At 56.1% G+C, this 14,454-nt stretch overlaps 1 protein-coding gene and 1 long non-coding RNA gene across 5 annotated transcripts in view; one reads left to right on the top strand and one right to left on the bottom strand.

The window, feature by feature from the left end:
* LOC106781844 (uncharacterized) overlaps window positions 1-9,292 on the bottom strand; it is a 30,012-nt gene extending 20,720 nt beyond the window's left edge. Inside the window, exons 1-3 of one of the 4 annotated variants that reach the window (XR_011427374.1) lie at window positions 8,887-9,287; window positions 8,450-8,552; window positions 7,037-7,161 (exon numbers count right to left, since the gene is read on the bottom strand). This is a non-coding gene — a long non-coding RNA (uncharacterized lncRNA). Of the gene's footprint in view, window positions 1-7,036; window positions 8,302-8,449; window positions 8,553-8,886 lie in introns of those variants that run through there. The other 3 variants (XR_011427370.1, XR_011427369.1, XR_011427373.1) reach the window with 3 other exon arrangements.
* A 731-nt stretch (window positions 9,293-10,023) lies between these two features.
* On the top strand, window positions 10,024-12,618 carry FOXL2 (forkhead box L2). Its single transcript, XM_023621016.2, has one exon. The coding sequence runs from the start codon at window positions 10,165-10,167 to the stop codon at window positions 11,302-11,304; it is 1,140 nt and encodes a 379-aa protein (XP_023476784.2). The 5' UTR covers window positions 10,024-10,164; the 3' UTR covers window positions 11,305-12,618.
* Window positions 12,619-14,454: the final 1,836 nt, after the last annotated feature.

Genomic DNA, 14,454 nt, shown 5'->3' with positions numbered 1-14,454 from the left:
CCTGTGCTAAATGCTTTTCACACAGTATCTTATTTAATCTTTTCCTGAACCCTGCAACCTAGATACTATCATCACTGTTTTGTAGATGAGGGAACTGAGGCACAGAGAGGCCAGATAACAGGCCCAAAGTCACACAGCAAGTAGATCACAGATTTAAGTCTAGATCTGCTGAAACCCGAGCCCACATGCTCTCCCACGCCCTCTCGCTCACTGACACTGACTTCCCGGAGTCCAGGCAACACTCTCTCTGTCTTACAGTGAAGAGGCCGAGGCTGTGTTCAGTAATAACTAGTAAAGTTGAAGATCTTTGTGCCTTTCAATCCAGCACTCCCACTTCTTGGTAAACTGTAGCACAGGAGCACGAGCAGACATATAGGAGAATGTCCACGGCAGGGCTACTGGTAACAGCAAAGAAGAGGAAACAACCCAACGTCCCTCGATGGATAAACAAACCGTGGCGTGTTCATACAATGGATGGGGCAACACAGTGAAAACGAATGGAGCTTGTCTTTGTGTATCAACCGGGAACTTTTCAAAAACATAAGCCTGAGTGAAAAAGCAAGCACGTGTCTTTCTGCAACAGCAGGATACCATTTATATAAAGTTATGACACAGAAAACAATACTAAGTATTGCCTGGGAATGGATACACATGTAGTACAAGTATGGAAACAGCTACCGGAATATTAAGCGCCAAGTTTACCGTGGTGATCATTTCAGGAGAAAGAGGGACAGAAGGGGATCAAGGAAGCGTAGAGAGGGGTCTTCAACCATGTCTGTAAGATTTGTTTCTTCAAAAGGAAATGTATGTCAGGGAGTCTGTGGAGAAACAGGGGTCCCATACACTTCTGGTGGGCATGAATACTGGGTCAATCTATACGGAGGGTACGGTAGTCCCCCCTTATCCTCGGGGGATGCGTCCCACGACCCCCAGCAGATGCCCGAAACCACGGCTTGTACCCTATATAGACTATGTTTTTTCCTATACATACGTATTTAAGGTTCAACAGCAAAACCAGCACAAATTCCTCTTTCCTTCTTCACAACTTCACAGATAGAAGATTCGTTCTTAGGGTAGATCTTAGCAACCTCAGCATACAATTATTTTTCTTTCCTTATTAGGTCAAGAACTTTCACCTTTTTTCTTGAGGGAAGCACTTTATGGCTTCTCTTTGGCATATCCGAATTGCCAGCATCACTACTCTCGCATTTTGGGGCCATTATTAAGTCAAATAAGAGTTACTTGGGAGCCGGCCCCATGGCTGAGTGGTTAAGTTCACAGAGCTCCACTTTGGCAGCACGGGGTTCACGGGTTCAGATCCTGGGCCTGGACCTAGCAGCGCTCATCAAGCCATGCTGAGGCTGCACCCCACATAGAAGAACTAGAATGACCTACAACTAGGATATACAACTATGTACTAGGGCTTTGGGGAGAAAAAAAAAGAAGATTGGCAACAGATGTTAGCTCAGGGCCAATCTTCTTCTCCAAAAAAAAAAGAGGAGTTACTTAAACACAAGCACCGTGATACCGCAACAGTCAATCTGATAACTGAGAAGGCTACTAAGTGACTAACAGGCAGGTAGCATATACAGCACGGATACTCTGGACAAAGGGATGGTTCACATCCTGCAGGAGGGAGCAGGATGGCTCAAGATTTCATCATGCTGCTCAGAATGGCACACAATTTAAAACTTATGAATTGTTTATTTCTGGAATTTTCCATTTAATATTTTCAGACCACAGTTGACCGGGGGTAACTGAAACTGCAGTTAAGAGAGGGCTACTATAATTTGGTAACATCTGTCAAAGTTACAAATGCACATACCCTTTGATCCAACTCTTCACTTCCGGAAATTTTTTTACAGATATATACACACACCTACAAAATTAGGTACATACAAGATTATGCATTACAATATTGCTTATTTTAAAAAAAAGATTGAAAACAACCTAACCCCATGCAGCTCTAAAAAAGAGAATGCACTGATACGGAAAGATTTCTAAGGTGCAGAACACAGTGGATTAGATGCCGCCATGTGCAAAAAGCGAGCAAAGTCAGGGAAATGTATGCATTGTACTTGTATATGCATAAAATACATCCAGAAGGATATACATGAGACCAGGGTCACTCGCTGCCTGTGAGAAGGGTGACTTGGGAACAGAAGTGGGAGGGAGACTTTTCACTGTAAGTCTTCACGTTTTTAAATTTTGGTATATGTGAATATATTGCCTATTCAAAAAATGATAAAATTTTAAAACTCTGAAGCTCAGCAAGGTGCCATAATTTCCCAGGCTACTATCTACAGGAATCAGGACAGAGGTCTGTGTTAACCACTCCGCCGTGGCGCCTCCTGGCCTGGGGGGTGTGCACTGATGACAGTACAAGCACCAGCACCTCCATTCTGTCGCACTACCTGTGTGGCCTAGAGCATACCTGGTATATTTCTGGACCTGAGTTCCCATCACCCATATAAGAGGGTCTCTTCCTGTTCAGACATGCTACCAGTCCCCATTCCTCAGAAGTGCTGCCTCCTAGCAAAAGGCTAGGGCCAAGAGGTACCTGGAACAGAGCACACCAGAATCCCACTGTTCCTACCCAAGGCCCCTGATCCTGACCACTGTTTCCCCCAACAAAAGCCTGCTTGTACCACCACAGCAGCCTGTCAGCAATTACCCCCAATTACAAACCCAGAGCCCAGCAAGGCCTCAATTAGTTAAAAAGGGGCCTGTGGAGGGGCCCGCTGCCCGGAGTGGGGCACCCACATACGATGCCTCCACCCACAGGGGCAGCACACTCCTCTCAGTCAAGCCCAGGGGCTTGGATGCTTGGTAACAACATCCTCAGGACACGGTCCTGGGGAGAAGGCTGTTGGCTCTCCTTTCCAGAGTGGCCATTCCCTGCAGGGCCTGGTCAAGCTCTCTGGCCAGAAGCACAGTTCTCCAGACTTCATGCTGCCTCCCTGCTCAGACCACACACATTCTCCCTCTTAGCCCTGTCCCAGGCAAAGCGCAACATCTCCAGGCTACCACCTCCTCCTAGGAGAAGACAAACATCCCTGGAGGAACCCTGCAGATGGAGGGATGCCCCAGGCGGATGCCCCTAGAGCAGCGTGGTTATGGGCTTGGCTCAGCGTATTGGGAGGAGGCCCAAATGCCCATCTCTTCCCAGGGAAGGATGGCCTCTGAATTCTTCTCTGTAGCATCCGGAAACAGACTTGTCCCTGGTCCAGTCTTCTCCTGCAAATTCCCTGAGAGGAATACCATCAGGTTTCTGAGCCCAGGACTTGGCAAGCCTTGAGGTTTTCACTGAATTTGCTCCCATGCCATTCTTCACAGAGCATGTATGGCTCTGAGAAGACTGGGGGCATATATGTGTGTACACAGATCTCAAGCCTGGGTGTGACAATGTATGTGGGGAGGACCAGAGGTTATAGGAAATGGGTCTCATAAACAGCAGGTAGATTTGGTCAGATGGAAAGAAGGACTTCCTGACCTCTCAGAGACAAATCGAGGCGCATGTGCAGGGGCGAAACTCAGGACTGCAAAGTCAAACTGCCACTTATTGGCTGGGGGACTCCAGCAAGGTACTTAACTTCTCTGAGCCTCAGTTTCTCCATCTGTAAAATGGGAATAGTACCAAACCCTTAGGTTTGTCATAAAAATGAAATGAGAGAAGGCATGTAAAGTCCTTGGCTCAAAATACAAGCTCAATAAAGGAGAGCTACTTTATTCTATCATAATGATAATAATAAGAATGGCTGGAGGTACACAGTGCTAATAAGCACATTAGAGAGAATGCCATCTATAAAGAAAAGGCCCTGTTACTGCATGTCTGTCTGTCTGTATAGCACGGTAGTTTGTTCTTTCACTTTGGAAAACTGTTTGCAATAAAACTAATAAATAATAAAACTAAACATACGCCTGCTCTCCTAGGTACTGACCCAAGGGTAACGAAATGCCCTTCACAAAAAGACATGTACAAAAATGTCGATACAGACTTATTCACAATATCCCAAAACTGGAAACAACACAAATGCCCATCAATAGGTGATCAGATAAGCTAAGTGTGGAATACTACATAGCCAAAGAGATGAACGTCTGACACGTGCAACAAGATGAATATCAAAAACATGTTATGCAGAAGAAACCAGACACAAAAGAATCTATGCTATATGCCCCATTTATATGAAGCTCAAAGCCAGCAAAGCTAATCTGTGGTGACAGAAATCAGAACATGGGTTACCTTTGGGAGTAGGTATTGATGAGGAAAAGCTATGAGGGGACCTTCTGGGGTGACAGAAATGTTAATGTTCCATATCTTGATCAGGGTGGTGGTTACATGGTGCATTATATGTAAAAATACATCAAGCTGTACACTTGAGATGCATATTGTGTACCACATGTAAGTTATACAGCATACACACAGACACGCACAGACACACAGACACACACACACATCATTTTGGCCTGAGGAAAATCTCCTTCAGAAGACTAGTAATACAAAACACAAAACTCAGCCCTTCTTCCTCCCTTCCTCTAGACTTCATCGAAGCTAGGCATCTAAAACTGCTCTCCTGCACGGAGGCTCTTCACACAGTGCCCATTTGTCTAAAGAGAAACTTGAGCTGGGAACGAGGACCAAGATGAAGGTCCCCTCATGGTACTGCTTGGGGCTCCAGACAGCAGGCCTCACCTTGCAACCCAGCCGGCGCAGATGCAGAGGCCTCTCTATTCCTAGTCAAGTTTAGTTTGAATCTTTCAGGCAGGTCCTCACCATGGTCAGGGAACCAGGGAGGTGTCCTGTGTCCTTGCCCAAGGCTCGGCAGCATGGCATAGCCGCAATGAGCAGATAGCTCCAAATGACAGAGGACTCGGGAATCCAGAGCTGGCCCCTGGTGGTCCAGCCACTCTTCCCCACCTGCAGTCCCTTTCTTGGGAAAACAGCTTCATTACAAGGTAAGTGGCATTTCTCAATTCTCTCTGTGGAGCAGAGCCATTTTCCAGTTCCACTAGAATGCATCCAGCCCATCCTGGCGGGAAGCGCTGAGTGAGAAGCAGAGGACAGAGTCTCTGCCCATCACGGCCTACAGTCTGGGTGCGGAGAAAGACAAGAGGCAGCTTTAAACAACACATCGCCCTGCCAAGCAAGTGCTGGGCCTGGTGGCAGGGTACTCACTGTTCAGGGCTGAACAAAGTGGCTTTGGGCCATGGGAGGCACAGCCATGAGATATCAGAGGAAGCTGGTCAGCAGAATTCTGTCTCTGGGAGCATCCCAGAGGTCTTTGGAGGAGGCAGATCCCTGCAGGGCCCAGGAACCAGCCCCCTCTGTCTCTTCTCCCTGAGTTAGCTCAACCAGGAGAAAGGCCTAGAACCACCCTGCAGTCGACCTGGTAGAGGGAAGGGTACACTAGGGTACACACTCCTTGGGGCAAAGAGGTTCTGGTAGACTTGAGGGCCAACGTCAGTGAGGCCAGGAGAGCCCAGAACTCTCGCCTGCTGCCTCCCAGCCCAGTCACCCACAGCAGGGGGTGGGGAGCAGGACAGGACACGACGAGTCACATTCAATAAGATATTTACCAACTAGAAACAGCTCTCCTCTGTGAGTCTTCCCCAGAATGGGTAGTGGCTTCTCCTCTCTCTTTCTTTTCTCTCTCCATTTCTCTACTCCCTCTCTCTCCCTAGACATATTTGGGTAAGTGACTCTGCTAATCTCATCCAGGCAGAACAATGCCCGCTGGCCTGGGGTCTGGTGCTGTGTGGGTGTGTGCACAAGAACTGTGCAACCCTCTGGGTGCAGCCTGTCGGTGTGGGCAGCGAGCTCAGCAGAGATGAAGCCTGTGTTAGTGGCCCGCGTGCACTCAAGTGGATCAGGACTATCTTCGGTACCCGAGCTTGTCAAAAGAACTCTGAGCAGCAACCTCTCCTGATGGGAACATCCAGGTGGCAGCCCTGTCACCCTTACCACAGGCCAAGGACATCAGAGAATCAACCGGCTTCTGGGAGTCAGACTTGCAGACATGGAGCCACGAGGTCCTTCTGTGTCCCGAGAGAGGTGGATGTGCGAGTGTGTGAGGAGCGTGAGTGGGCATCAGATGGACAGGATCTGAACCAGCACGTGTAACAGGCGGGTGTGAGACAGGCGTGCGTGCGGGAAGGGGAACGGCGGGGATACGGGTGACTGAGGGAGAGGGAGAGAGAGCGGGATGGAGGGAGGACCTGAGGAGAGGGCCGCGAGTCCCTGTGGGGCAGGCGGGGGGTGCCGCCTGGCGGGAGTGTGCCCTTGCGTGGGGCCCGACGGGTAAGCGCTCGGGCTTCCTTTTCCCTGCCGCGCGCCGCAGGCCGTGCGGAGATGGGGCCGCCGCGCTCGCTCGGGAGCGGGCTCCGGGGCGTCTCGGGGCCCCAGGACTGGGGCTGCGGGGCCCGCTCAGGCCTCGGCGGCGGCGCGGCACAACCGAGGGGCGGGAGCAGCGCTGCCTGCCTGGGGCCGCCGCGCGGCTGCCGCAGGGTCCCGGCCGGGGACTCGGGGACGCGTCTCCCTCCATCGGGCCCCGTGAGCAGCTCGCGCCGGCCGTCGGGGCCTCGGGGGCGCGGGGCGGAGGGCGCGCTCGGTCGGCGGGTCCCGGGCACGGAGTCCGCAGGCGGCGGGAGGACCGGCGGGAGCGCGGGCGGCTCGGGGAGGCGGCTGCGGGCCGGAGAGGCGACGAGCTGGGCCCGGCCCTCGGGGGTGGACACCGCCCCAAGGTCACTGAGCCGGGCCCCGTCGCCGCAGTGCCGCGGAGAAGGGGACGGCTTCGGGCCCCACACGGCCCCCGACCGCGCAGGAAGCGGCCCCCGCCGGCCTCAGAGGCCGAGGAGTAAACCGAGGCGCACCCGCCGCTTCCTGCAGAGCCGCCTCGCCGCCCGCGCTGGCCCAGCCGCCAGGGCCTCGCCGTCGCCCTCGCTCCTCCGCCGCCCGCCCGAGCCTCTCGCTGCTCCGCAGACGGAGGCCTGGAGGGCCTGGGTCACCGTGCGCACCTCCCGGTCTGCATCTCCTTGCCTGTTTCCCGAGCCTTCGAATGCGGGGCGGCTGCGTGAACGCGCATCTTGGGGAAAAAACGGATCCCAGCCCCTCCTGGTGAGCACACGCCGGCCGGGCACTCCCTCTTCCATGTGGGCTGGGGTCTTCGTTCCTCGGAAAGACAGTCAGAAATCAATACCTGGGAGAGCAGGACTCCGCTTCTTTCCACAGAGAATCCTTTAGAGAAACTCCTTCCTTTACCCCCACCCCCTACACACACACACACACACACACACACACACACACACACAAACTCCTTAAAGGCTGAAAAGGGAGCCGAGTGTGGAATTCGGGGAAGTGATGACACACACAACAATGCTGTTACACCTGGCTGCTGCAGGCCCGCAGCGGAAATGCCTCTAAGGGGGAGGGGGAGAGAGACAGAGAGAGAGCCAGCCTGGGTGGTCAGAAAACAGAGGAGAGGAGAGAGCATCCCCCCGTTAGGGTGGGGCCCAACCCAGCTGTTTTTCCCCCTGCCCAGGCCCTGGGGGAGGATGGGCACTGGGATCCATCTGCAGCAGCCCCAAACCTGACTCCCCCAACTCCTACCCATAGCCCGGGCACGGACGAGGGTGAGGAAGAAGAAAAACATCTGCCCTCCTGCTCGGGAAGCAGCAACAGAGGTTTTAAAGAAGTGCTGCTTGCCCCCGTGTCTGTTGGGGGCAGTGGGAAAAAGCAACCAAGCTAATCTGAGATACAGGTCGGGCGTCGCTTAACGACTAGGGCGTCGTTCTGAGAAATCAGGCGTCGGTCAATTCCGTCGTTGTGCGAACATCCTAGCGTGTACCTGTGCAAACCTAGATAGCATAGCCTACTACACACCTAGGCTATATGGTACTAATCTTAAGGGACCACCGTGATATATGCGGTCTACGCTTGACCAAAACGTCTTTATGCGGTGTATCACTATTTTCAGTGGTGGGTGGAGGAGGGTATTTACTGAGGTGAGTTTAGGAGAGCCCTGCTCCCTTACTGCGGTGGTCAGACCAGGCTGCCCTCTTGACCTCTCTGGAGTCATCTTCAAGATGCTGAATTCCAAAGAGCCCCATCACCCTGTCCTCCTGTCCTTTAATCTCAGAATGTAGATCAGAGGCCAGGTGGCTGGTGGATGCTGGGGCCACAGGCCACCTAGGGCTCTCGAGGCTTCCTCAGAGACTGAGCGAGCAGCCTGGGAGGAAGAGGTAGTGACAGGCATTGGGCCAGCAGCTCCAGACACGCCAGTCACTAACACACACCTGCATGCCATCCAGTCAGTCCACCTTGCTCCACAAAGCATCCCAGCCCCCTCAGCACCAGGGAGTTTGGGGCACGAGGATTCAAAACGCCAGCCATCTCCCTCACACTATGATCACAGACTTTTGTTAAGACTAAGTTAACTATTAAAAGGCACACCTGACTTTCTGCCAGCGCCTATTTCCCCTGAGACAATCTCCGTGCATGCAGGTGTAACTAAGTCCCAAACAGACTTCTGCTGAAGGGAGGTGAGAATGCACCCCTGGAGAAAGATCAGAACAAAGGTCTCATCAGGACAGAAATTTGAACAAGTGCCTCCCTCACAGCCTGTTGTTTTTCCTCCTAGTCTGTGATAGAATACATATATACTCTGGCAGTGAGGGAGGCAGGAAAAATTGAAAATGAGAGGAAAGAGGAAAGAGAAGAAAAGAAGGAAAAAAGGAGAGAGAGGGAGAGAATGAGAGAGAGGAAAAAGGAAGATGCGATATCCGTGAACCACATTTACTCTGATACATGATACACAGGTATCATCACATATAAGTATAAATGTGTTTTACCCCATAAAAATAAATAGCACACCTAACACAGGTGCGTACCTGTTTGTGCACCAGCTCACGTGGACCTGGGTATCCGGTATCTCAGATGTCTCAAGGACAAACCCTCCCCATGACTTCTATGTGTGATACCGGTTCACATACACACACAGCCCCACAGAACCCGCGGCAACAGTGGCGTCCATGTCGGAGCAAGAGCAGAGCGGGGTCTACTTAGTGTTGGTAAAGCACATATCCAGCCCGTGGGATTGCGACGCGGATTCTGAGGAGGGGTCCTGTCCCTAGGTCCCGGGCAGCGCGAGGAAGGACGGAGGGGCTTCAGGCGGCGCCCCAGGGCGCCTCTTCCGAGCGTTCTTCTCCCCAGCTGCATCCTGGCCCAGTCACTGTGAGAGCGCGAGGGACGGGCCAGGCCAAGGTTTCTTCATTCGGTGACACGCGTTTCTGGGCTGATTTTCCCAAAGCCACCGCGCAGCTCTCTCCACCCCAGCCCACCCCCGTCCGGCCCCCTCGCCGTCCGCCCCTCCCCCAGCCCCCGAGCTAGAAGTTTCGCCCCCAGACAGCAGCAAAGGGCCGAGCAAAGGCGCCGTTTTCTTTCACCTGAAGCTGCGAGGAGGCTTGGCGCGGCTCTCTTCGCTCGGGCCCGAGCTCCCTGGGCACGGGCCGAGCGTGGACGGGCCCGCCGGCGCCCTCGGCATCTCCTGGCCCGGTCCGCGGAGCGAGCACCGGCAGACTGCACGGGTTTGTGAGAGCGTGAGCCGGGCCGTCCGCCGGGCCCCCGAAGCTCGCTGGGAGGGGGCCGGCCGGTCCGGGCTGTGCGGGGCGTTTACAAAAAAGTGACTTGGAGATGAACTCGCCCGTGCGCGACTGGCCGCCCCGCTATAGGGGCGAAGGCGCCTGACGCAAGCGGAACTTGGCGGAGCCGATACGAATCAGAACAGAGCGAGGCTCCTGGCGCACTAGGGACTCCAGGAGGCAGCCCGGCCAGAGACGCGGGTCTTGCCTCGGGAAACCGGAGGGTGGGGGGAGGGGAAGAGCGCGGAGAAGAAAACCCACCGAGGCGGGGACTGGCCTGGGCGGGGAGGGGCGGTGGGGCCGGAGCCCCTCTCTGTTGGGCGGACTCCCCATGGCCAGAGGCTGAGCTCCACTCCCGCCGGCCGCTCCCTAGGGGAAGGGAAAGAAGAGGGGAGAAGAGCGAGCGGCCGCCAGCGAGCGAGCGCGGGCCGCATCCGCACTCTGCAGAAGTTGCAGACTCGGCCGAGGGCGGACTTGTGCGCCGGGGGCAAGAGCAGGGCTGCCTGGCCGCAGCGCGCCGGCTTTGTCATGATGGCCAGCTACCCCGAGCCCGAGGACGCCGCGGGGGCCCTGCTGGCCCCGGAGACCGGCCGCGCAGCCAAGGAGCCCGAGGCGCCGCCGCCGCCGCCGAGCCCGGGCAAGGGAGGCGGCGGCGGCGCCGGGACAGCCCCGGAGAAGCCGGACCCGGCGCAGAAGCCCCCGTACTCGTACGTGGCGCTCATCGCCATGGCGATCCGCGAGAGCGCCGAGAAGAGGCTCACGCTGTCCGGCATCTACCAGTACATTATCGCCAAGTTCCCGTTCTACGAGAAGAACAAGAAGGGCTGGCAGAATAGCATCCGCCACAACCTCAGCCTCAACGAGTGCTTCATCAAGGTGCCGCGGGAGGGCGGCGGCGAGCGCAAGGGCAACTACTGGACGCTGGACCCGGCCTGCGAGGACATGTTCGAGAAGGGCAACTACCGGCGCCGCCGCCGCATGAAGCGGCCCTTCCGGCCGCCGCCAGCGCACTTCCAGCCCGGCAAGGGGCTCTTCGGGGCGGGAGGCGCCGCGGGCGGCTGCGGTGTGGCGGGCGCGGGGGCCGACGGCTACGGCTACCTGGCGCCCCCCAAGTACCTGCAGTCCGGCTTCCTCAACAACTCGTGGCCGCTACCGCAGCCGCCCTCGCCCATGCCCTACGCCTCCTGCCAGATGGCGGCGGCCGCGGCGGCGGCGGCAGCGGCGGCGGCGGCCGCGGGCCCCGGCAGCCCGGGCGCGGCCGCGGTGGTCAAGGGGCTGGCGGGCCCAGCCGCCTCGTATGGGCCGTACTCACGCGTGCAAAGCATGGCGCTGCCTCCCGGCGTGGTGAACTCGTACAACGGCCTGGGGGGCCCGCCGGCCGCGCCCCCGCCGCCGCCGCCGCACCCCCACTCACACCCGCACGCACACCATCTGCACGCGGCCGCCGCACCCCCGCCAGCCCCGCCGCACCACGGGGCAGCCGCACCGCCCCCGGGCCAGCTCAGCCCTGCCAGCCCGGCTACCGCCGCGCCCCCGGCGCCCGCGCCCACCAACGCGCCCGGCCTGCAGTTCGCCTGCGCCCGGCAGCCTGAGCTCGCCATGATGCATTGCTCTTACTGGGACCACGACAGCAAGACCGGCGCGCTGCACTCGCGCCTCGATCTCTGAGAGCCCAGCGTACGCCAGATGGGAGGATGTAGGGACGCGCGACGCCGGTCTTGGTCGCAGCCACCGCCGCCAGTCGGACCGCGCACCCGCTGGGGCCGCCTCCTGAGCCAGCGCCCACGGCCGCTCTGCGCCTCTCCGCTGCCCTCAGCTCCTCTCGCTCCTTTGTCTCCTCCGCTTCTCCTCCTGTGCTCGCCTCTGCGCCCCTTTCGCTCCTCCTGCCTGCAGGCCGCCTCTCCACGCGCCTTCGGCAGGCCTCGTCTCCTGCCGGCGCCCCGTCACCGCACTTGGCCCCGCGCGGTCCACGGCGGAAAGGAAGCGCCGGGGGCCGAGGCACAGACCTCTCGGCCTTCTCGCACAGGTCGGTGCGCTCGCGCTCGGCTTTCCCCGCCCGGCGGCCGAGCAATCGTCGGCCCGAAGCGCCGGCCTGGGCCGGCAACGAGACTCGCGCCGCCCGAGAAAGGAACGAACGTGTGTCAGCTCCGCGTACCCTCTTGGAGCTGTTCAGAAGCCGCTAGCCCGGGCCCACGGGGCGGGGCGGGGGCTGGGCCCGAGCAGGGAGCCGGGGCCGCCTCGCTCGGCGGCCTGCGCCCGGGTTTAGCCCACGTCCCGGCTCGGAGGGAGGCTGCGTTTCCTCCGCTCTCCATCCCGCCTCTTCGGGCACCTCCAGGCCCAGGCGGCTGGCTAACGTTTTGCTAAAAAGATTGGTAGGGCTATTTTAGATACCATTAAAAAAAATTTTAAGGAAAAAAACTCACCGGGAAAACTGGCGAAGTATTGTGGCCTTGGAGTTTACTAAAGCAAAACACGTAAATCGCCTCTTCCAGGAGATTGGAAGCAGAATTCCTGTCGGGCCTTCAAAAAGCTATGGTCAGAGAGAGAGGCAGACAAATATATTCAGTAAAAGATGGTCTCATCTACGAATTGGGGGTTTTTTTCCCCTCTCTCCTTATCTAAAAATTAAAAAATGACAAATTTCCCGGGATCTTCCGATGCAGACCCGGAGTGCCGGCAGATCACCGCCTGCCAGGCGGACGCTGCAGGGGCGGCTCGTCCTCTCCCTGATTTTTGTTTTTCAGACGTCTTGCTTCTCCCACCTTGGGCAGGAGAAATGTGAAACCTGGCCGCGGTCGGAGCCGGCGGGAGTGGGACCTGGAGCCGGCCGGCCCGAACCCCGAGACCTGGTTGTTCTGTAGTCTGTCGTTGGGAGGACCAAATTTTCTAGAGACAACTAGAGCACTTTTGTTGTTTTGTTCCTTGTTTGTTGTTGTTTTTGTCTTGTCAATTCCCGAATAAACTTTTTGTTCTTTCTTTTAACAGAGACCTATATTATTTCAGTCGTGCCTAAGTTTGTTCAGCCGCTAGTTAAAAGAGAGATTTTCAGCAGGATTTTATCCTTTTTCAGATAAACAAGGGGTGAGGGCAGCCGGAGTGGGGGGCGTTTGTGGTTGTGGCCGCCGTTTTGTTTTCCCCGGGGACTGTTTGTTTTCTGTGTCGTCGCTGGTCTGTTGAAGCTGTTCGACATCATCAGAAACTTTATCTGCCGTGGTTCGATCACCAGGCGCGGCTGTCGGGATTCGTTCTGTCTTTGTACTCATGCAAGTTTGTGTTTTCCCTCTTACGCGGTCATACGAGGGTGTGTGGGCTGTTTTCATTATTTTGTTCTCAGACTTTTAAATTTTTCCAGTCAAATATAATAGCCGTAAGAGTTTATTCCAAATAGATAAAATCCTATTTGCGGAAATGCTCTATAAGCTGCAAACCTCAGTACAAATGAAACGAGTGACTGATTGCCTTATTGTTTTTCGTCAGAATTCATTTACCTTGAGATATGTGTAAGAGATTTGCGGGCATCAGACAGGGGTGAGCATACTGTGTGGCCGTAGAAATGTGATCTTTTTCTTTCTTTTCCTTTGCTGAGACTTTTCGAATAACGAATTAAGACCTGTGCTTCCGTGCAGGCACACGAGCTTTGGGCCGGGTTGCAGCCTGGGGCTCAGAGGCGGATTGGGGGTGGTCGGCCTTCAGTCCTCCGAGGGGATGGCGGGTATCAGCTGACTCCAGCCGCGACTGCCACGCTGCTTGGGCTGGACCCCACGTGTCCCTTATCGACCCTCACTCTGGGCCTGTACAGCAGTGGCAACAGCTCCAGGCCCACCAGTGAGCCAGGGGAGGCTGCGCACGGCAGGGAACTAGCCCGCAGGCCTCCCACTTCAGTCTGCTGGTGGTCACAACAGGGAACGTCAGGGTGGGATCCGTGGTATGTGTAGTTGGGCCCAAGGGGAAGTGGCTCCCGCACAGTACGCCCCCTCCTCCCTCCCTGGAGACTGGAAGGTGGAGGATGAAGCCGTGGGGATTCTGAGGAGCAACACCCTGAGACCGGCACTGGAGCCTGCCAAGACCAGGGGAGCTTGGAAGAGCAGGCCAGAGAGAGAGGCTCAGCTGGAGCCGGAAGCCCAAGAGGCTGGTCAGGCCTGGTGGCTGGGCCCTTCTGGAGACATGATGCCCCTTTGTCTGGCTGACTAAGGAGAGCTGCAGAAAAGAGAGTGGATGGCCGCGTGCTTGTCTGTTTGTGCTTTCTGTGGTGTGAACATGTATCCCATGGGCAGTTGTGTATTCTATGCCTGCTGCAAATGTGTGCATGCAGTGTAAGTCATGTCCTGGTGACAGGCTGGGAGGTGTGTATGTCTGTCATCCGCCTTTGGAGATGGCATATATTTTGGGCATTGTAATAAATCATATGGCTAATACTCAGGGAGTGCTTCCTGGGACCACAGTGTGTGTTGCATTCGTATGTCTTTGGTGACGTGTGCAGCTGTGTTCTGGGTGTATAACCCTGGCTTGCTGAATGATAACAGAGAATACATCCTTTGCTTCAGCTGGTTGAGGCTCTCTGTTCTGAGGCTGGCTCTCAGCACTCCCAACCTCTATCCCGAACAGAGAAAGCCGAGGAGGGGAGTCTCCAGGCAGAGCCTCCAGTGAGATGGAGAAGTTGGCCTAAGCCAGCACTGGAGGACAAAGCCCCTCTCTGCCTCCAAGAACAGAAAGGCAAGAGGCACCCAAGGTGGGGGAGAGAGCGGCAGCCTCACCAAGTACAGAGGGTGAAATGAAGGAATCGGTAAGGGATTCCTGCTCTACATGGAGCCTGGAGGA

Source organism: Equus caballus, chromosome 16, assembly GCF_041296265.1.
Source record: "Equus caballus isolate H_3958 breed thoroughbred chromosome 16, TB-T2T, whole genome shotgun sequence".
NCBI classification, from domain to species: Eukaryota; Metazoa; Chordata; class Mammalia; order Perissodactyla; family Equidae; genus Equus; species Equus caballus.
This window is presented reverse-complemented; position numbering and strand designations above follow the sequence as displayed.